The 23,709-nt window shown below is 40.4% G+C and overlaps 1 protein-coding gene across 1 annotated transcript in view; it reads left to right on the plus strand.

Moving 5' to 3' along the window:
* The window catches only part of RIT2 (Ras like without CAAX 2), a 127,828-nt gene that overhangs the window by 98,416 nt on the left and 5,703 nt on the right, over positions 1-23,709 (plus strand). The window contains exon 5 of the mRNA XM_042447865.1: positions 7,388-7,431. Within this exon, the coding sequence (XP_042303799.1) occupies positions 7,388-7,431 (44 nt within the window). The remainder of the gene's footprint in view (positions 1-7,387; positions 7,432-23,709) is intronic.

A 23,709-nucleotide genomic window follows, 5' to 3' on the forward strand; every position in this document is an offset into this window, starting at 1 on the left:
GAAGGAAGGAAGGAAGGAAGGAAGGAAGGAAGGAAGGAAGGAAGGAAGGAAGGAAGGAAGGAAGGAAGGAAGGGGAATGCCTAGAAAACCAAATTTTGAAGGCTTCCTGCTACAGTTTAAGGGAGGGATTAGGCTTTTATTCACAGAAGAGCATGTGGAGATGTTTGAGACCATTAAGGTTGTGATGAACATTATCAGGGGACACATTTTGGGACAGATGAGGATGGACAGGAAACCAACTCAAAAATACTCATGTTTGAGGTTGCCACCAAGTGTACATGCTGGCAGCCACCATTATCATCACTGAAGGACTCCTCCAAGCTATGCAACAGCAGTGATAGTATCACAGGGTTGGTAGGAACACCAAGGGCCATCCAGTTCACCTCTCTGCTAATGCAAGAAACCACAGCTAAAGTCATGATGCATGAAGATATCCTCCAATGAAGGGCAGTCCACCACTTTCCAAGACAGTTTATCCAACAGTTGAACAATGTTTGCTGTCAGCATGTTCAGAGAAGACTGGGTTTGAGAAAAAGATGATACCCATCAGAGGAGCATGCTATTTTCCCTTCAGGATTCAAGTTTCTCTTCAGTCTATTACATAAGTCCTACATAAGACTACCATTGGAGTTACCCTTTGTGTTGTATTTCCAGAACTTTATGAAGCAAGGAGATTTTTTTTCAAAAGGCAGTAAGATCTTTGATCCTGCATCAGAGAGTTCCAGCTTCACATTCTTAACGCTGTATCTCACTTTTAGCTAAATCTAGGTAAAAGGTTTCAATCTGTACCAGCTTCTCAGGAACAGGGTAGGAGTGTCATTTTTGACATCAGTGCATAACATGTGTGCACATCTATACATAAATTGCGTCTGTTAACAATGGTGCCAACCCCATTTCTACAACCTTGAATGGAATACAGCCCTGTGGCACTGGACTGCTGTCATAGAGGAACTTACCCATAAGTTAGTCAACAACAGGATTCCAGCCTATTTCTCCATCACTGGACTTCTGTGGTTGTGTGCATCCTTGGAGCTATAAGTACCTACCTAGGAAGGCTGGCTTTTGCAGACAATTGCAGACAATTTTACAAGCCAGCTTACCAGGATTTATTTAGTTCTGAGGACGTTCTCAAAATCTGACATTGGAGAAACAGACTGCTTGGAGGGATCAGCTTTCTTGCCCATGCAACAGGTATGACAAACATGTCTTCTGTTCTTTGCAGCACTAGGTAGCCAGGGTAAATATGCGTAATGTTATCATAACAAACTGTTATTCTAATGCAATCCACCGAAAGAATTTCAGCTATGATGATAGGATCTCCATAGCAAACATCATGCATTCACAAAATAGCTTGGAGGCAAACGCCGCTGGAAATGTCCTGTATGGCCTATTGAAATGTAATATTCCCAAGGCAAATTTCAAAGAAGTCCATGTCAGGGGTTTACAATATAAAAGAAAGATTTGGAATTACAGCAGTGTCAGTAATTTTTTTTTATTACTCTGGATACTGCTTCATAATTTGTTTTCTTTATTTGCATGTGAATTGTTTCCTTATCGGTGACTTAAGCACTTCAGCTGTGTATGGTACCTATTGAATTTCAAGGACTTAATTAATTTTAATATAATATCCAATGGTACAATTTGCTATTCAGACAGAATTAACTTCTGAGCAGTTGAGCAGTAAAAGTAAATACAAAACTATATAGATAGCAGAAAGAAAGACATTTCCATGCAAAGCTTGATTTGCATTTATATAGTTGCCATAACAGTAATGAGGATCAATTTGTTTAATGGTCAACATATATTGTAATAAATAGTAAGGAGTTTTGAAAATAATCAGAGACTAGTTCTCTTCTGTTTACACAGTTCTAATATTTGCTGGAATTAAGTTTCACCATATCAGACTCACCCTTCTCATAAGAGATGAAATGGTCTACAGAAGTTTACATGACAGAGTCCCATGCTGGGTCTGTACAAGATTAAAATATAAGTGATATAATACACAATTGAATGCCTCCTTGTGACAACACAGGCTATCATATAGGCATGAACCCCCATACAGAAGTGATGCACATCGAAAAAGGTTGTAGTTCAGGGGTGCATGACCCATGTTTCATGAGTCACTTCTAGTGCTTTGAATGTTTTCCTGGATCGAAGATTCCTGCAAAAACTGGACTGCATAAATTACACAGGCCATAAGGGAAACTTACATCCACATATTCTACTAACAGGATGCCAACCATAGTGTGAATATCCCTGTTAGAACATCAATGGGGCGTTCCCACTTGCGATTTAAAACGAATTTAAATACAGCGATTCGTTTTAAAGCGATTCAAAATAAAGCGAGTGTTATCCTGCTTTTCAAATCGCTTTATTTGTATCGTTCCCATTTACGTAATGTTTTATTTTAATTCGCTGTAATTGACCCTGCTTTGTTCCCATTCATGGATGAATCGGTGTATATTTAAACCGGTTTGGTTACTTTTTCGTTCACATTCACTTGTTCCGGCTGTCAATCAAAGCAACGTCATCATGACATCACATTAATTCAGAGTAACATACACTGATGTAGCCTGTACCTGCGTTCCCACTACCTGGCCGTTTTTAATTGGTTATAAATTTCGCGGTTTTTTTTTAAAAAGAGCCTATCAGGAGGCGCTTATTCGTTCTCTTCTGTGTCTCCCCATATTAATTGCCATAACTCAGTGCTAGGGAATCCTGGGAATGATAGTTTATTATGGCACCAGCACTCTCTGGCAGAGGAGGATAAATGTCTCACAAACATAACCATCCCATAGTTCCTCTGGAAAGGGCCTCGGTTCCCCAAATTCGCTTTGGCCGCCCCATGGGGAGAGAATCTTTGGGGAAAATTGCTCCCTGGGCTGTCTTGGGAGCCATCCCATAGTTCCTCTGGAAAGAGCCTCGGTTCCCCAAATTTGCTTTGCCTGACCTATTGATCTCTGGGCTGTCCTCCAAAGCCCATCTGGTGCTCAGGCAGAGGTGAAAAAGAAAAAAAGAATAGTTTAAAATGGTGTTCAGTGGCTCTCCTCACACATCGGTCTATGAAAGAGGAGCAGAGGGGAGGTTGCAATCCACCAGAGGAAAGGCTATTATGCGAATGGAAGAAAATGGCGCCGGCAATGCAGAAAGAAACCAAAGAGGGTGACACCCCCAGGCCAGCCCCTTGAGCGCTGCTCCTCCCATCCTGTGGAACCCGAATCAAACGCCAAAACATTCCCATTTAAATACAGCGATTCCTATCTCGGATCAAGGGATAATACTAGGGTAGACCCTAGTATTTTTTTATGCTGGTTTATAGGCTTCTAATCCGGGTTAAATGTTACGATTCGAATCAGATTCGAATCGCAGTGGGACCAATTGTGGGTTAATCTAGAACTGTTCTAGAGTTAATTCGGGATTGAGTGGGAACGATACACTTTGGATTCGATTTGTAAACCGGTGTATAAGTGAGTGGGAGCGACCCCTATTACTTCAATTCACTGACCTCGGCTGCAGCTTTAATGCAGTTTTGACACCACTTTACCTGTCATAGCTCCATCCTGTGGAATTCTAGGATTTATAGTTTGTTGTGGACCCAGAGTTCCTAGACAGAGAAAGCTAAGTATCTCATGAAACTATAAACCCCAGAATTCCATAGCAAAGAGCCATGGCAGTTGAGGTGCTGTCAAACTGCATTAATTCTTCAGTATAGATACATGCAGCTCTTGTGATGCAATAAATAGTCTTGTACAAGAAGTGTAGGAATCTATTCAGACCAAACTATGCTGGAGAACAGATGTCCCAAGTCCCAGGCAATGGTCTCTGACATCACTTGATCTCTTTAAATGGAGGGCTACAGAATCAACAAAATACCTTTTTTCAGTCTGTAAGCCCTGCCCCCTCCCATCTGGTATCTCACAAAGATAATGAGCAATATGGCATGATTGTACTGCAGTAAAAATGCAACCTGAATTGGTTCCTGAGAGATTCTGAAATAGGCCTAATCAAACCTATACACCCAGAATTCTAATTATCCAGCTAAATGTGGTACAAGCTAAAGCAATGGAGCAAATGAAGATAGTCTATTTTGCTCCATCAACATCTTCAAGAGCTTTGCACTATGGAATGCTAATGTGTGTAGAATGAAAAATCAATAACCAAAACAATATTGTGTAATAGGCACCACTTGATCTTGCTTGATTGCTGATGCTTCAGAAAGGTCAACGGATTTTTGTTATAAAAAAATGTCTAAAACGCTGCCTTGGGTTTGATTCTGTCTACCTGACAAGGCAGGGGAGTAATGGTCAAGTAAAGCATACAGATCATGAAAGCCATAAAAGCTGTAACTTAAGGCTTTAGTTGAGCTTTTAGAAATGGGGTTTAGTCATCTAAAGAAAAAAAAACAGATAAAGTTAAAGCAGATAATGGCTGCTGTCACACTGCAGAATTAATGCAGTTTGATACCATTTTCATGGATCAGGTCTACATATGTAATGACAGATCAATCAAAAGAATAAGTCTTTGAGATGCTTAACAAAGGCTAACTGGAACTAAAACTTACTTACAAGCCAAGAGCAGATTAACACTGTTCATGTGGAAAGAGACTGAGATAGAAAGTGGCTGTCAAGGATTTCCAAAGCCCCAGCTTCAGTAAGGTATAGCTTAACCCACTGTGTTCAGATTTTCTGTGACACAAAGCCTGAGTCCTCTAACAGAATTCTCAGAGAAGGATTTTGAGAAGCTCAGAGTTTTAAACTGCTGCAAGGAGATGCTGTGTGACAAACAGATAGGCATGGCAGGCAAGCCTGCATTTTGAAATATTGTAGTGTGGTTTGTTTGTTTGTTTGTTTGTTTGTTTTTTGAATGTGAGAAATAGTATGTTTTGCACAGAAAACAATATTTGTGCAGAAAGTTTTTCTCCCTCAGTAATGTATCTAGAGAATGAAACAAACAGGTAAAATAAAGCAGCTTTCAGCCACTTTGAAGGTGGGTCATTTACACACCTCCAAAGTAGGTGGAAACCGAAATGAAGCCATGCTCCAGGGCTAACAACCAGAGGGAAAAAAAAGCTGGGATACTTCATCTTTGTATGAAAAAAGCAGACATTTGCACCTGCTAATAAATAGCCCAGCACCAGTGTGAGGCTGTGGGAAACCAAAAAAGTTAAAGCAGGACAACTCTAATGGATGTAATTACAATATACTCCAGCCAGACAGTCCAAGAGAGGGCATGGGGGAAAGGGGGATGAAGAGAGCATGTAGGAGGCGGGGGGCTCCCTAATTGTGCTTTGCCAATGTATCACTTGCACACTAATGCTCTGATGCTTTGTTCTAGCAGAGCATCACATGTGTGACTGTGTGGCCAATAAAAGGTGTGCCTATTCAGTGGGATGGCATGTAGATGGAATGGAAGCACTTGGAAGTTGCAGGTGGTGTGTTTGTGTGATGGTGCATATGCATAGTGGGGAGGCAACAAAAGAAATTACCCAGTGGTGTGGCCTGATGCTGGGCTATATGGTCTGCCCATGGGTGTATGCCCCACCTTGGGAGCAGACCTTGTGGACACTTTTTTGGAAAAAGTGAAATCGAGCTGCTTCTTCCTGTCTGTCTGTTCCAGTTCTAGGATATTGTACACTGGAAATGCTTGGAAGTTTACATATGCAAAGCATATGTTCTATAATTTGCCTATGGTCCCTCCTTGAAAAATTACTATATCTCACAGACTATTTTTCTGACAGCAGCATCCATGATTGCTAATGTCATATATCAGGCCTCTCAGATATTGGCTCTTAGGTGCAGAGGGCTTGAAGATCATATTATAGGTCCTGACCAGCCATGTGCTTCTGTTGATAAATGAAATAGTCTTTCTCAAACATATTGTAGGAAGCTTTTGGGCCTTCTCCTTACCTCACCGATCAGTGCACAAGAGAACCATGCTATCCATTTCCATAAATGCAGTGCCTGTCTTGGATTGTTGTTTAATTAAACCACACAGATAATTTCCAGCCCTTGTTGCAGTATAAATATTGTCCAATGCTTCAGCTCCATTTAACCTTAACAAGAAAATATGAATAACGAGACAAGACATGAAATATACAGTGAAGTAAAATAATCTATACAAATATTAGCTGGTGCTTATTTTCCACTTGACTTAAAGAGAAGAAGGCAGCCTTACTGTTATCAAGGAGGGCTGACCTTTTTTTTTTTAATATTTTGTAAACACAGACACACAGAGAGTTTTCTGCATTACAAAAGGAACAGACCAAACTGTATGGTGGTTGCTACTTCATATTTCTACCATTGCATGCAAAGGTGGTTATGCTTTTCCAGAGACTGTTTCCTGTTTGCTTGGTGACAGATGAGGCAAGGAATCTCTGTGTGATTGAAGATCAATTATTTTTCTCCTCTGTAGTACTAGCCCACAGTACACCAAAAGTTTACTTTGGAATAGATGCTAACACCTCTCCAGAATTTTCTTCCTTTCTTCCTTCATCTAAGTTGTCAGACTTTGTGGGCATTTTTAATGTCGGTGACATGCTCTCAGCTGTTGAGGTTGGTGATTAATTAATATGCTTAAAGATATCATCAACTTCCCCTTGGGACATCACCAGGGGCTATCCATAGATTCCATGTTTTGTCTATGTAATCTCAGAGTCTAGTATGGTTCTTATATGGCAAGCATGTGTACATCATTTTCCCCTTTCATCTGGTTGCTAGAAAATGTCTGGACCATTCACAGTGGATTTTCAGAAACCATTGTTACTAAGTATGACATTTAATTTTCAAAGAATGAGCCCACAATGCACAACACAATTCTTCCATCCCACTCCATGACTCTCAAAAGCAGATTTAGGCCCGAGACAGACAGGCGGGAAGCGGCGTGGTGCTGCCAAAACTAGAGTTTGGGAGCACACAGCAACCACATGCTCCCAAGCCCTAGTACATGCTGGTGGCATCATTTTGGTGCATGTGCGTTTACATCATATGTACCAATGACATGTCTTGTGTGATGCGTCCAAATGGCATGGTGCACACGACACCTCACCATGACACTCCACAGTGGTAATGGTGCCTTGGCAGCATCGCTGGAAGGAACTGCATTTCGCAGCTCCTTTTTGCAGTGGATCATTGCCATGGCCGTGCAGTTGCTGCTGCAGTGATCCAGAGGAGAAAGGGAAGGCCTCTGGCTGCCCCTTTCTTCTAATCTGTACTGGCTTTGGTTATACAGAATGAGACACGCAGTGCAAATGTTCTCGGGTTGCATAAATCACACAGGTTGCAGAATTCCCATTTTCTTGGCACAGAATTTAGAGCTACATGGACTTCCCTCCAATTTAGATTGAAATGCATGCAAACTTGCTTGTGATATTTATTTTCTTCTTCTTTAGCTTCCCTGTGTACCTACCTGGACATAATAGACACAGCTGGGCAAGTGAGTTCATTCTCTGCATGGGCAATGAGAATTGCCGCAGAAATGTGGTGTTAAATGAATATTGGATAGCATCCTGTGAGAAACATGTGCATGCATAACCTTCCCTTATGTATACATATGTTCTTTTCTGGGTTCTGCAGGAGTTTGTTTCCCTTTCCTCCTTCCACAGCACTCAAAGTACCTGTTCTTACTAAACAGCCTCTGAAGCTTCCCTCATGCATATTTATTATGTGCTTTGTGGGGAGAGTTACAGAAGTATCTCCCATTAGCCACACATGAAATGATGGCATCAAAACCTGAGATCCACTAGGGTCCTTTGGAAGTTTCAGTGATGCTCTGATTATTTCATGTCTGACTATGGGAACAAAGCAAGATACTTCTGTGTTCCTGCATGCTCTGCACAAAACAAGTAACAGTTGTGTGTGGAGGGTAGGGGGCTGCAAAGGCTGTTTAATAAGTCAAGGGGTGGTATATGATTTGGCCTATCATAAGTCTCTGTGTGGATCTACTATTCTATGCTGAGATATACAGAAAGACATCCACAGATTATTAATAAGGGGAAGAATATCTGTCTTCAGGCTAAAATGTCTAAAGAATTTGATAGGAAGCCCATTAAAGCTTTACAAGCGTTTGCAAAGGAAGAAGACCTGATGGGGAAAACAGGCAGAAGTGGAAAGAGCCAGACTCTTTAGCCATCAGCCAACTGCTGTAAGTCACCTACGCCAACCATCCACTCCCTGCCATAGATGGAAGAAGATAGAAGAAAGATCAGCACGGGGATGGTTGCTCTAACCCTTGAATGGCAGAAGGGAAGAACCTCATTTGGGGTGGAAAGGATATTAAAAAAATATTTGAATTCAAAGACACAGTTGTTGTCAGAACCATGCTTGCTGCATGAATTCTGTCAGGTTTCTATGGTTCTGTTTCAGAGTTGTATTTTGGTAAGTATGGCCCGGTACAGACTAATGGAAAGCGGCAGTATGGGGCCGATTTTAGGGCTTGGGATTGCAGAACGACTGCATGCTCCTGAGACCTGCTGCATGGCAATGGCACCATCATGGTGCGGCCCCATCCACATGGGGGATGCCATGAGGATGTAAGCACGGTGCAGCATCCACACATCCTGGAACCACACTTGTGTCATCGACGCGTGACGGTGTGCCAGTGGCGCATTCATGGCATCCGCTGCATGCACCAAAAAGAACCCACTTTTATTGGGGTTTTTTTGCTGCGGAAGGAGGCTGCGTGGTTTGGTTGGTGTGGCTTTCCTCATGAGCAAAAACAAGCGGCTCCAGCCTGCCCTTTTGGGGCGGTCTGTTGGGCCCCTATATATTTTAATTGCTATTAGTATGGATAATTGCTTTGGGTTATAATTTTTGCTGGGGTTTATTTGTAGTTGTGTAGATTAATTAAATAGGGAGGGTGGGATTGGTTGCAGCTGGCTAGAATAGTTATGGGAATGGCAGCTTTTGGAATGTGTGGGATGTAGGCTGAAGGAAATTGGTGGCTGGTAGTAACAGAAAGGGGGTAGTTGCTGGGAATGTTTGAGACAGGGAGAGATAGTGCTTGTGAGACGGTTGGAAAGGGGGGTTGGTTAATAGTGTGGGCACTCAGCAAGACACTTTTCAAAGCTGGAAGTTTTCTGAGTTTGAAAAATGGTGCCTGAGACTCAGGATGCAGCTGGGCTGTACTTGGCAAGTGAAGTTAAATGTGAATTATATGCAATAATTCCCACCTGCATCCCGCATTCCACCTGCATCCCATTTGAGTGCAATCAGGTTAAAAGTCTGTGTGATAAACTCCTAACTGAAAAACAGAAGTTAGTAACATGAGATTATTTCCTCAGATGCATGTTCTGCATCAAATATTTGAATGAGGGAATATTATTAAAATATTTCAATGTATGAATGGGTTTCCTACACGTTGGATAAACCTGACAAAGATGACTGAAAGGATGAGAATCTTCATAGTTCAGGACTGGTTTTACATCAAATAAATAAATAAATAAATATAAAGAAAAAAACTCAATGATTTTCAGATTTGTGGGTGGAAGAGAAGGTTGAGAGCTAAAGTGAAGAGCATTGGACTATAACTCTGTAGACCAGGGTTCAATCCATCGCTTGGCCATGGGAACCCACTAGGAGACCTTCAGTGAATCATCTCAGTGCCAGAAAACACCATGATATGTTTGTATTAGAGTCATCAATGACTTGAAATCATGCAACAACAACATTCAAGGTACTCCATAAAAATAAAATAAAAATAAAAATAAAAATTCTGCCCTTTCAAATAAAATTTTACTTCTGTACTTTTATTTTATTTTATTTTATTTTATTTTATTTTTAGCATCGCTGAAAGTGAGACATTGGTATACTGCAATTGCAAAGTGTTAGTCTCATCTCTGACAGGATCTTATCAGATAAAATTGCAGCTCTCGCAGTGTTTACCATTATCATGCAAGGAAATGGAAACTGTGGACTTTATTAATTCAGTCAGGGAGCTAGGATTCTTTTCCTTTGAAGCATCATCATCTGTGAGACTGAACACTGTTAACTGCAAACATCTGAATTTCTCCTATGCTTTCCCTCTGTTCCCTTGTTTATTGATAATAATTACCATTTTGAATTTCAGTTTTCAAAACTCTGTTAGAAAATAGATGCAACTGACTTTTATCTGGAATGGAGGGACCGAGAACCTCCACCTGGCAGAGAGATATACCCAGGGAGAGCCCCTACAGCTTCTTCACCAATTATATCCATTGTTTATTTATCCATTGGTCTATCCCTCAGAAAACTAAGTTTTACACCTTGCAAGCACTTTGCCAGCTATTGCATTTTACTCTTTTAATGAGTGATATGTTCTAATATTATACTATTAAATTCAATTTAATGCCCATTCCATTATTGTATGTTGATAATTGTATTTTTGTTTTTTAAATTATTAAGCCTCTCTGTGTCCCAATTTTAGGGGAAAAGTGGGAAATAAATAAAATTGATGCTTCATGGAATGGAGCTGTGCCATTTGTGAACTACAGTGGTGCCTCGGGTTACGAAATTAATTCGTTCCGTGGCACCGTTCGTAACCCGAAAAGCCTTCGTAAGCCGAATTGCCATAGGCGCTAATGGGGAAAAGCCGCGATTCCGTGCGAAAAAGCCGAAAAAAGCACCAAAAGTTTTTTCGTAACCCGAAAAAACATTCGTAACCCGGAACAATGTTTTCCTATGGGATTTTTTCGTATCCCGAAAATTTCGTAACCTGGGTATTTCGTATCCCGAGGTACCACTGTACTGCATGGAATTGAGCTGTGTGCTTTGCAAGTCATTTCACAGAACTGAGCTAGGCAGTATGCAAGCTATTGCATTGAACTGAAATGTGAACTCTACAAATTGTGGCATGGCATTGGGCTGTGTATATCGCAAGTTAATGCACTGACTTTGCAAGCTGTTGAACTGGTATGAGCTGCACTCTTTTCAAGGGAATCAGACTATGCATGACACTATGTGTTTCAGGGAACCGAAATGCATAATTGGTTAGCTATTTCACTAAATTTGAAAGCTATTGCATAAATCCTGTGCACATTGAAAGCTATTGCATTAGAGTGGGCTGTGCACTTTGCAAGTTGTTTCACAGAACTGATCTGTGCATCTTGTTCTCAGTGTTTCTTTTAGGCTTGGAAGAAAAATCCCCCATTTGGTAAAAATGTCACACATTACACTTTAGTTCTGCTCACTTTGCCATTTTTAAAATTATTATTATGGTATTTATACCCCACCCTTCAGCCCTAAAGGCTATACCACAATAATAAAAGAAATGTGTACCCAATGGCAAAGTGAGCAGAGCTAAAGTATAATGTGTGACATTTTTACCAAAATATTAATTTTAATAAGACGGTTCCCTGCCCTCAGGCTTACCTCTCGATTGGATTTCTGTAATGCGCTCTACATGGGGCAACCCTTGTACCAAACCCGGAAGCTACAGTTGGTGCAGAATATGGCAGCAAGATTGGTCGCTGGTTCTTCTTAATCTGCCCATATAACTCCCATCTTGAAAGATCTTCATTGACTGCCTATTCACTTCCGAGCTCAATACAAGGTGTTGGTAATGACCTATAATGCCTTAAATGGCTTGGGCCCAGGGTACTTGGAGGACCGCCTCGCCCCATATAATCCGCCCCGCACACTCCGGTCAACAGGGATGAAATTGTTGGAGGTCCCAGCGACACGCTATGTGAGGACCTCACAGAGGGCATTTTCTGTCATGGCCCCAAAATTCTGGAATAGTCTCCCAGACGAGCTCCGCTCCACCACATCTTTAGGTCTTTTTAAAAAGAACTTGAAGACATATTTCTTTTCCCAAGCCTTCCCACCATGAAAAATCATTCTTTCCCTTACCCCTTTTCATTGACGACCCTGGATTGTATATATTGACTTTCCCCTTTTCTCTGGCCCTTTGCTGTTAGTGTTGTTGTATTGTTTTTAATACTGTTTTAAACTGATTTTATTGGAATGTTTTTATATGCTGTTGTTTGCCGCTTTGATCAGGTTTTGGAAAAGCGGGATACAAATAAACTATATTATTATTATTATTATTATTATTATATTACAACCTAAAAAGACATGACACAAAAGGAGAAGGGAATGGTGATCGGGAAGGGGACCAGGTCCAGCAGTTCTTCTCTCCTCTGAGGGCTGGACCAAGGCAGATGGACTGGAAGGAGGGCTCTTCTTCTTAAGGATAGACCCGATTGCGTTGGGCCTGTCTTTTCACTCCCTCCCAGGCCAGATGGAGACAGATGCCATGGAGAGAAGGCCTTGTTTTGGTTTTGCCCACTGCTGAAAGGAGGCGTCTAAGGCCTTTCACAAATGGAAATTCAGCCCTTAGGCCAGTACAAAATATCCCCCACACACACTAGTTCATCTAATGAGTTCTGTCTATATAACAACAGTGTTGCTGGCCAGTATTCTACGTCAACTATTCACTTAAGTCTATCATACATATATTTACTCATGTGTAACTGTTCCATATTCATGGCTGCTATTTAGTCATGATTGTGTCTCTCTTGCCAAGATTGTAACTCCCCACCCAGCATACTTTATTGGGAATCAGCTGCATGGGGAGAAGAAGGTCCATTCTGCTTGTGATTTGAACATGGCTGCATTATATTTCTGTCTCGTTTTCTGGGTGGTTGGGCTAGAAGAGGTTATAGTTAACTTAAGTACCTGGTGTAGAATACTAGTCATTGCATCATATTTGGCATCTATTATTAACACCACAATTGTTTACTGGTCGATTCAATTAAGGGTACTCTTAGCTAAGTAGGCAGAATATTACAATGGAAGTGCAATTTCTAATTTTTAATTTCCTAATGGCTAACAGGAATTTGGACACACTGAGTGAAACAATGTTATTCTAATAGTATAAAACAGAAAAAAACTTTGAAAGAACCTGGGCATTGTGTACAATATGTTCAAATTAGTGCTACATAACCTAGCCTTGTGAATATTTTAAATAGTGGCAAAGTGACATGATTTTGCACTTGAGAGGCTTTCTGGAAAGGCATCTTTATTAATATTTGATCTTATTTAAACAAATGGAGCAATAAAGCTTTAGCACATATGGTTAGAGAGACACTCCATTCGTGCTTAAAAATTAACTGGACAGTCAGAATAGAAACAGGTTTCAAAAGATGGTTATGGACTAGAGTGAATGCTAAGAGGGCTCATTAGCTGGGAATGACTTTCCTACTTTCTTCTTTTTGTTTCTAAGGAGCTGAACAAGTTTACACTGTAGCCAACGATGAAAAATATAGTGATTTTTTCCCCATTACAACAAGAAAGCACATGCACATCCATGGTCATGCTCAATGCTTCATTCTCTATGCACATCTCTGCATGTCCATCCTCACTCCCTCGAACTTGAATTTAATAGGGCTATTCCACATTCACAAGATTTTTATAATGTCCATGCCCTTCTGTATAGATAACCACATTATTATCCAGAACCTTTTAATGCGTGCCTTTTTCCATATCGCACTTCCTATTTCTAATGTCACTAGGTAGTTATCAGAAGTCTTCAGATTGTCAATTGCAGCATGTGTATGTGAATGCGCTGCAATTCACAATCAATGTGAAGCTTGCTTTTAAGCCAGACATTTGGGGTTTTTCACAAGACTGCATTCAGAGCAGTAATTACACTTTAATAGAGTTTCTAAAGCTTATTCGTCTAAGAAGAAAATTATAATTTTCATGCCCTGTTTTCCCACATTCTGCATTGTTTCAAATGGTTGCTGTTTCCCCCTTATTGTAGTCTATAATTAGGGGAAAACATCTTTTTTGCTGGTGTAATAAAAATAACATTAATTGTTTGCTATTTATCTCTTCTAATAGGCATGCCAAAAACAACAGCAACAACAACAATTATAATAATGCAACAATGACAGCTAATAATTAATTGTTGCTGTCCATCACATTTGTAAAACATTATGTTTGGGAGGAAATAATTCTTTTGGTGATTGTTTTTAATCTCCAACACCAGCTGGGAGTAGCTTTAATGTTGAAGTAGCAATTTCATTTATGTTTCACTTCAGTTATTACCACCCATTAGCAGTTTGGTGGATCTATATAAAATCTTATTAAAATTCATTTCAGAATATTTTAAATACTTTTTAAAAAAATACAGATACTTTCTAAAAGTGGAGAGATAGTGGTAGACATGGATTGAGTTTCTCTACATATGAGATGCAATGGGGTTTTGGGGAACATCAGAGTATAAATGTAATTAAATAAAAATAGCTCAAATATAAACTGGCGGGTGGTTTGGGGGGGATTACTGATCTAATCTGTGAAGTGTGATATGATATGTGTGTGTGTGTAACCACTGTCTTTCCCTAGTGTTTGAGGAAGTCTGCCCAATGTTGGTTTGCACATTTTGCACACATGAGTACAGTCAATCAGAATTAGTGATTGAGAAATCAGTTTCAAAACATGCCAAATCTTTTTGCAAAAAACAAACTGAGCTGAATTTTTCATCCATCTCTAGAGAGCAAGCAAAACTGTCAGCTTCATTTTTCTCACTCTTGCAATTTGTTAAATTCTGATATATTTTTTTTAAAAAACCTGGATGGAAATGTCCTTTCATCCTTAAGGTCAGGTGTGAGCACAGTGTAGACAGTGGTCCACATGTATCCCTCAGGATCATTCTTGTGCCTCCCAGACTCTCTAGAGAAGAAATAATGAGAATATTTCCCCACCGTTTGCCCCCTTGGACCATTTTATAGAGTGGTAGAGTTGGAAGACAAAGCCCTCCAACCCTATTCTGCTATGCAAAGCACTGCTGATGGATGGCCATCCAACCTCTGTTTAAAAAACCTCCAAAGAAGAGACTTCACCACCCTCCAAGGCAGTGTGTTCCACTGTCAAACAGCTCTTACCATCAGGTAGTTCTTCCTAATGTTTCGGTGGAATCTCTATTCTTGTAGTTTGAACATGAAACCTATGGAATGCCCTTAAAGACATGTGGGTACCACCACATCTGATAGTCCTGATTAGAAATCTGTACTTAGGACAAGAGGCTACTGGCAGAACATGGAGAAACAGACTGATTCCCAGTTGGCAAAGGTGTCAGGCAAGTCTGCATCTTATCTCTCTACTTGTTCAACTTGTATGCAGAAAATATCATACAAAGAGCAGTTGAGACTCAGAAGAAGGGGAAGTGGGTTTGGGAAAAAGGAATATTCACAATCTAAAATATGCAAATGATACCATATTACTGGCAGAAAACATGACAGGTTTGGAACAATTGTTAAGGAATGTCAAAAATGAAAGTGCAAAGGCAGGCTCATCGCTGAAAATAAAGAAAACAAAAATAATGACCATGGAGGATCTACATAAATTCCACCTATACACACAATAGCATCCCAAGTGTTGGTGTTGCCCAGTGCAGTAACTCATGGTTCTCCTACCACTGAGCTTCATACCATTCATCCCATTTCTTCAGCATTTTAATGGAACGCAGGTGAATGCCACAGCCCATTTCTTCCCAAAGGCAGATGTTTGAGGAACAGTGGTGTCACTGCCTCTTAGGGTGTCACCTGGTACAATCCACACACCCCATACACCCCTAGTGATGCCACTGCCTTTACAGTGAGGAAATGGAAATAGTAAAAGCAATAGTAAAAATTCCCTTACCTTGGATCAAACATTGATCAAAATGAAGACTACAATGAAGAAATCAGAAGCAAACTGGGAATTGGGGGGAGGGGTAGCTATGAAAGAACTGGATAAGATCCTAAAATGTAACGATATACAACTGAGCACTGAAAACAAAGAAAATGTGATAGCTGAGTAGTGAAGAAAGCTGATAAGAAGAAAATCAGTCCATTTGAGATGTGGTGCTGGAGATGAAGATACTATGGATGGTCCAAAAGACAAACAAATGGGTCCTTGAGTAGATCAAGCCTGAACTCTCCCTGGAAGCAAAGTTGATGAAACTGAGGCTATTATTATTTTGGCCACATCATGAGAAGGCATGATTCATTATAAAAGACAGTAATGCTAGGAAAGGTAGAAGGCAGTAGAAAGTGAAGATTGCACGCCAGATAGATAGAGTTAATCAGGGAGGTTGTGAGGCTTTGTTTGCAGGATCACTGCAGAGCAGAGGATGATAGGGTTCTTGGAGGTGTCTCCATGCACCAGGGTTGACTCGAGGGCATTTAATAACAACAACAACAACAACAACAACAACAACATAATAGCTTGATTGTGGTGCAAGAAGCTATTATCTGATATACAGGATACCAGCATGAATTTGCCAGAATGTCAGTCAGCAGCAGGGGCAGTCCTTTCTTCTTGGGCACTCCCTACCCAATTCTTCTGGCCAATACAATGGCTAAGCAGAGAGGATGCAGGAATAGCTAAAGATGATAGTTGATATGGGGCAAACCCCCCTTTCCTGGAAAGATATCTTTAATATTTCACATCTTTCAAAGACGTGATTTATTAAATTACTCATTTTCCCCTGTGGGAATGTATAGTTTAAAAAAGCACATCCCTAACCTAGGCTGGTTGGGACTAGCAATTGGATTTAGGCATGTGTAAAGGTATTCACAAGACAGAGAGGACCATGTTGTACCTGCATGCCATGTAGCTGTTGAAGATGAAGAGCCGCTCAGGAACGTGGGGGGGGGGGGGAAAAGAGGTGAAATCTTTAATTCAGTTTTGCAGATACAGAACTGGTACAGACAGCCCTGAAGGGGTGGCTTGATGCTTCCCCTTTGAATGCTGGATCCAGCTATTTGCTGGCTCAAAAAGAGGTGGCAAAATGCCACTCCTTTCTGAGCCAGAAAAAGGACACCTTTTGTGCCACCGCCATGGCTTTTCGGCCAATGCCATGGCTTTTCTGTGCTCTGCAGCATATGAAAGCCACACCTCCAGAAAGCCGGTGCATATGTGGTTGGATGGGCAGCTTCATGGCAGCTTCCTGACAGCTTGGGACTGCGTGTCATCTGAAGGACATGCCTCAAAGCCACCAAGAAGCTGCCCCTTCAGGACCGTTTGTACTGGCCCATAATAGAATACATGAGAAGTCAAAGCCAAACTTTTAAGAGCTAAACACTCAGAGTCTTCTGCCTGGATGTTTGCTTCTTTCTACATTTTTTTTTTAATCCGAAGGTCTGTCTGGCCTTTTCATGAAGAAATCAGTCAATTTTGAATAGTTGTTTTTCTAAAAAAAAGAAAAGAAAGAAAGAAAGAACCATGCACAATACTTAGTCATTCTGAGTCACATTACCATTTTTAGCTCATTTTTTCCTTACTGTTGTGAAGAACCAAACAATGGCTAATGAGAACATATTGTTGCAGCAGCATATTATTTGCAAAACATTGGGACGGGGCTCTAATAATTCTTCCTATGAATAAAAAAAATGGAAGATACATGCACACATTATTATTATTATTGCTTCCTTTTGTGTATAATGAAGATAATATGGAAAATCTGTTTTGTTTTAGCTTCATTGCTTATTTAAATCATCAGAGCTCAGATCTGATTGTATTTCATGGATCCTGTAAAATAGGAATGGGCAAATGTAGCGTATAATCAACAGCTCTCCTGGACCCTATTTTTGAGGTCCCTCAAGCCTACACAAGTCCCCCAAAGCACCTAAAGCCTTCAATTAAAAATAATAATATTTGTAGACATTCCCCCCCTTAAAACCACACAGAAGAGCCCATATTAAACACCCCCGCCCCACAGAGAAATCCCTCAGCACCCCTAACTTCCTCAAATACTTCTATTTTTGACAGAAACCATCTCAAAATGGTGAGAGGGAGTGACATGGCAATATTTCCAGTCTCCATTTTTAAATTGCCATGAAGGAAGAGGTATTGGGAAGCATTTGTGTGGACAGGAAGCCTGTGAAGAGATTAGACTTTCTTCTCCACCTTGACTGTAGGCAAACAGAAAGAGCAAAATGGCCAAAGAATATGATCCAAGTATTCTGGGCATCTAAGCTTGCTTGGATGGGAGACCATTAACAGATACCAGGTGCTGTAGGCTATATTTCAAAGGAATGATCTGGCAAAACTGCCTCAGAGTATTCCTTGAAAAGCTTGTGAAATTCATGGGCCCATCCTAAGTTGACAGGTGACTGGCTTGTTTACTTTTTCCTTTCTTTCTTGGAATGCAAAACTATCGGACTTTTTTTCTTCTCAATGAGTAAATGTGTCTCAGCATATCAAGAGAGCCCCATAAGTAAGCAAGGGTAAAATGACCAGCCTTCTATTTTGGGTATTATTATTATTATTATTATTATTATTACTCAAAAAAGTTGCATCAGATACATTTTGTGCAAAAATGTGTATTTTGCTCAAAATGTAAAGCTTTGCACAATTCTCATAATCTTTTCTTCTTAAGAATGGCCGGAAGGGGTGTCATCATGGTGCATGAGTGCACCTATGGCATCTCTTCAAAAAAGCTGCCTAGACCGGCTTCTTTTTAGGGAGTGGGTTGGTGCCACAGTGTGTGGCTGCTGTGGCACCAACCAGAGGCACCAACCAGAGGCTTATAGCTGCCCATCTGTATAGTCCCTAAGTCATCAATGCATGATAATAATAATCATCATCATCATCCATCCTCGAAACCATTGCAGAGATCTTACAGACTAAATTGAAGAAGGAGCCAAAAGTCCTCCTCCTAGGAATGATAGATACGAAGTTTGAAAATGAATTTGGGAAAAACTTGTGCTACATGATTTCATCAGCCAGGATTTTATATGCAAGAAAATGGAAGGAGATGGAGATCCCAAACATCCAGGAATTGGAAATAAAGCTCTATGATTAGATGGAATGTGACAAGCTAACACTATTCTTAAGAGATGCACCAATAGAAAAAATTAACAAGGATTGGGGCAGGCTGTATAACTACCTGAAATCAGTATAAAATCTTCATGTTAAAGAGAACCCAGCCCTAGTCATTCCTTCCAAATTAGGTTAAGCAGCTAATTTAATCAAGTATACAGTAGGTATATGTAGGAATCTATAAGATTTGACTTAGATATTTGATAATTATGGTGATTTTGTTACATGTTCAGCAATATAAAAAATCCGGGAGGGGGGTGGTTGGAAATCAGGTAAAGCATCGTTCTGGACAGAGCCAATGCACATGTAAGATAGAGTCACATAGGAAATTAGAGTGAACTAAGTAAAAGGTATATTTATGACATTTATTTGAGACCCTACTGAAAACAGGAAGGAAGCAAAATGTTATGTCTAGAGTGATTGAATTAATATAGATGTCTAAAGTTTCTAGATAAGAAATGATGATATGTATAGGTGCAATTTGTGTCTATGTTTTTTCGTTTGTTTTTCTGTTTGTATTTTTTATTTTTTCTCTGTTTTATTCTAGAGATGGTCTGAATGTTTAATGTTTTGTTAATAAAAACTCAATTAATAATAATAATAATAATAATAATAGAAGACAAATTGCCTGACATGCCTTCAAAATGCCACATGCTGATCCTCACTACACATGGCACACCATAATAAGATCAGCCATGATGAAAGAACTTTCTACTACTTGACTTTCTATTACTGCATGGTCTACCAATAGGCCTACCTCACTGCCTGTAGACTGCAAGTTTCTACAATCCCCAAATTAGACTTCAACACCAGACATTCTTATATAGAAAAGAAATGTCCCTTAGGGAAAATGAGAAGGTTTTCTGCAAATCTTAAATGGCTTTCTGCTTTCTGTCTAAAACCCTCACCTTCAGACTATTAGATACCTTCCCCCAACCTCCATTCTGCTCTTTCCTTAAAACATAATGACCACACTATTAATTCTTTCCCTTTACCATTAATGATGCATTTTGTGATTTAAGGTGAAAATCCATTTTATACTATCCTGCATGCAGATGAGAAGGAAGCACATAGTTTATAGCATGCAATAAACCAAATGAAGCTGTACTTTAAAAAAAGAGAGAAAGAAGAAGAGGAGGAGGAGGAGGTGGAGGAGGAGGAGGAGGAAGAAGGGAAAGAGATTTAACAGTGAATCATGCTTCAATGACTGCATCTTAGAGAAAATGATCAAGGTGTTTCTCCTTAAAGGAAAAAAAAGGACACGAGCATTAATATGAAAGAGGAAGCAGAGTGCTGTTACACTGAACTGTTTTACTACAAGTGGGAAGAAGCATTACAGATCCCATTTAAAGGGTGAATAGAAAGTCTGTTCTTAAAATAGAATCACGCTGTTTCTTCTAAAACTGAACTGAAATTTGTAAAGAGTTCTTTTTCCCTGAGATTTTTGAGGATTTTTTTTTAAAAGAAAAATGCATACAATGTGACTATTAGGGAGAAAAAAACTGCATGAATGATTTATATAATAGTAAAAGAAAGTATTTATATAAGTGGCAATGGCTTGCAAAATGTAAAGGAAAAAAGCAAATGTGCCTTTCCTTTATGCAAAAGTGAATATAATAATGGCTAGGAACCTGTTGGCAACACATACGTGAATGATGCTGGTTTATGCATGTGCTTGCTTTTGGTTTTGTTTTTTCAGATGGGGAAGGAGAAGGCTATTTCCTAGCTTTTTGTCTATATTCAAATATTATTTATTTATTTATTTATTTCATTTTTATCCCATCTTTCTCCCCAAAAAGGGACCCAAGGCTTTCTCACAAACAGCTGCTAAGCTCTGTGTAGGATGGAGCCATGGCAGATAAAGTGATGTCAAACTGCATTATTTCTACAGTGTAAATACACCCTGGAGTTTATTACACAGGAGAAATTACTCTTAATTTCAAATAAAAAGAAAGTGGGGCCAGAATACATTCATGTGAATTCGCTAGTTCAGCAAATTTACGTGAATTCGAATTGTGTTCGAACTGACTTCCCATTGCCTGAAAATAGCTTGCCATTGCCTGAAATTGCATGTGAGCACCTCTCATGCAATAACATGAAACCCCATGATTGCGTTCGGACTGACTTCCCATTGCCCGGAATTGCGTGTGGTGGTCTATCACGCAATAACTTTAAACCCCATGATTGCATTCGGCTTGCCATTTGATTATACTTCCAATTTCCCTTGACTGATAACATCCCCTGAAAGACTTGATCAAGACCAAGAAAGATTAATACTGGGCCTAATAGCAATAGCAATAGCTACAGTTCTATACCACGTCATACTGAACTCAGCATGCCTTTTGTGTGTGTCTGTGTGTGTGTGTGTGTGTTACAGGATGAAAATCATATTCCCAGAAGCCTTGAAGTGGCTTCTTTCAAATTTGGAGGAGAGAACATTTTCCAAAACCAGAAGTGACTGGTGGTTCCAGTAAATAAAAATAAAAATAAAAGTGGGGCCTTCCAACTGGAAGCCAATGAGTTGGATAAAAGAATGTTCTACACTGGTTTTTGTTTTTGTTTTATTTTTCCTTCTTTTATTTTATTTTGAACTGGAATGAATTCACTGAATCTGAAAACCAAGAAAGAGCCTAAGAAAACTTTAGAATAGTTGCAATCTCTGGTCTTTTCTTGGAAATTGGTTACATCCAGCTCTTGTCTTTCAGCCCAGGGCCAGATAACTAGAGTGCCAGTCCTGGATGCCACCAGCTGACTGCTTCTTTTATTCCTTTTTGTTCTCTGCCTTTGTAAACTTCCTTGAGAGGAAGAAAAACAAGCAAACTGAAACCGTATTTCTGCTGTGCTTGGCCTAGCAACTACAACCCAACAAGTTCTCAGTTGTTTCAGACAGATGGTGTCTGAGTAGAGGCATGCCAATGCAGATTCTGTATTTACCACCTTCTGGTCTAAGAGAGAGAGAGAAATTTGGAATCTCAGCTGGCTGAAATATATTGGCACTTTCATCTCCCAAGTAAGCATTTAGTGCTGTTGAAAAGTTAAAGACCTACAACTTCTGACCTTCGGATTGTAAGCAGGTAGTTAAAGAGCCATATGTTCGGCTCCAGAATTTTCAAGCAGCTGTCTAGGATTATCTTAAGTAGAAATGTAAATCTTGAATTAATTCATTGTAACGTGCAAGGATTAATACTTTCCAAATTTAACTTATTTATTCTCTTATGCCAGAACAAATGTTTTCAGAAGTTACCTCCTTGCTGGGTGAGATTGTGAGAGTATGGAACATTTTTCGTATGTTTTTGTTTGATTGATTGATTTGGGGTTTTTGGTACCAGTTTCTACGAATATTTGGGGAGAAATTGATTTGTGCAAAGAAGAAGAAGGAACAACAACTTTGGTTTGCTGTGGGAAGGAAGCTACCCAATAAGAGAACAAGACAGAATTGGAGGAAAAGGCCATAACTTTATTAACAAACAGCACAAAGGGTAGGGTTGGCCCAAAGCTTAAGGTCTGGATCTGGAAACAAAGACTCACGGAGCTGGGGATGTTTAGTCTGGAGAAGAGAAGATTAAGAGGTGATATGATAGCCCTGTTTAAATATTTGAAGGGATGTCATATTGAGGAGGGAGCAAGTTTATTTTCTGCTGCTCCAGAGACTAGAACTCAGAGCAATGGATGAAAGCTCCAGGAAAAGAGATTCCACCTCAACATTAGGAGGAATGTCTTGACAGTAAGGGCTGTTCGACAGTGGAACACACTCCTTCCTTGGAGTGTAGTAGAGTCTCCTTCCTTGGAGGTCTTCAAACAGAGGCTGGATGGACATCTGTTGGGGATGCTTTGATTGAGATGTCCTGCATGGCAGGGGGTTGGACTGCATGGCCCTTGTGGTCTCTTCCAACTCTATAATTCCATGAATCTATGAAACATCAGGCAACACCCCGGTTGATTGATGTAAAGTTTCTTGGTCATGACCAAGCATCGGGATGATGTAGGCGCACATATATGCAACCAGTCAGTCGCATATTCCAATAAACCCCTAGTCACCAGGAGATATTCATTTGATGTGGCCCCTGCAATGGCCACACCGCCTGCCCTCAGTGCTCCCAGGTCCAATGGACTCCTGTTCCAGTGCTACAGAGCCCTGGAAAACATGCCCACCAGATCCAGGATCTATGCTGCCACTCTAAAACAAAGTTAAGACAAAAACACCCTAGCCATGGGTGGGAGGGTGGGAGAGCCGAGCTAAAATGGTGCCGGATGGCGTGCAGTGCGGCCTTACATAGGCCCGCCCACCAATAGGTGGCCTGGAAAGAGCAGAGGCACCACCACCCAGGCCCCTACCACCAATAGGCTGCGCTCGGGGGTCCAAGCCAGCCAATAATGGCCTCTTCCTTTTTGCAATGCAAGCTGGGACATATAGTCCCAGTACCCGGTGCAAAAGAGCCGCCCTTCCCACCCCAGCAGCCAATGGTGGGCCTTCTCACCGGCCCAAATGCTGCTGGGGTGAGAAGGCCTCCACAATTATGGAGAATTGTGTGCCTTCTGCCCCAGCAACAACACCGGCCCGGTAAGTTGGGCGGCATCATCTTCCACACACTTGATTTTGCACAAAAGCCAAAGTTTTACACAGGGAATAAGTTTTAGTTTTTGTACAAAATAGATTGCTGTTTTCTGTCAGTGATTATTTTCATTAAAAGGTGCAAAAACAAGCAAAGATATAAAAACCCAAAGTGCTTTAAGCCTGGCACCCTTCACAATGGTTCTGTGTGGGCCCTCTGTATTCTGCAATGTATTCAGCAATTCCAGCATTACATTTTCTGGAGTTCATGTGTACATGAGATAACAATGTAACTCATGTTCTGTGCATCTGGAATACTAATGTCTCCTTTGATAGCTTCCTGCTATGAATGTGGCATTTGGGATAATTAGCCAA

The sequence above is a fragment of the Sceloporus undulatus genome, chromosome 2 (genome assembly GCF_019175285.1).
Source record: "Sceloporus undulatus isolate JIND9_A2432 ecotype Alabama chromosome 2, SceUnd_v1.1, whole genome shotgun sequence".
NCBI lineage: Eukaryota > Metazoa > Chordata > Lepidosauria > Squamata > Phrynosomatidae > Sceloporus > Sceloporus undulatus.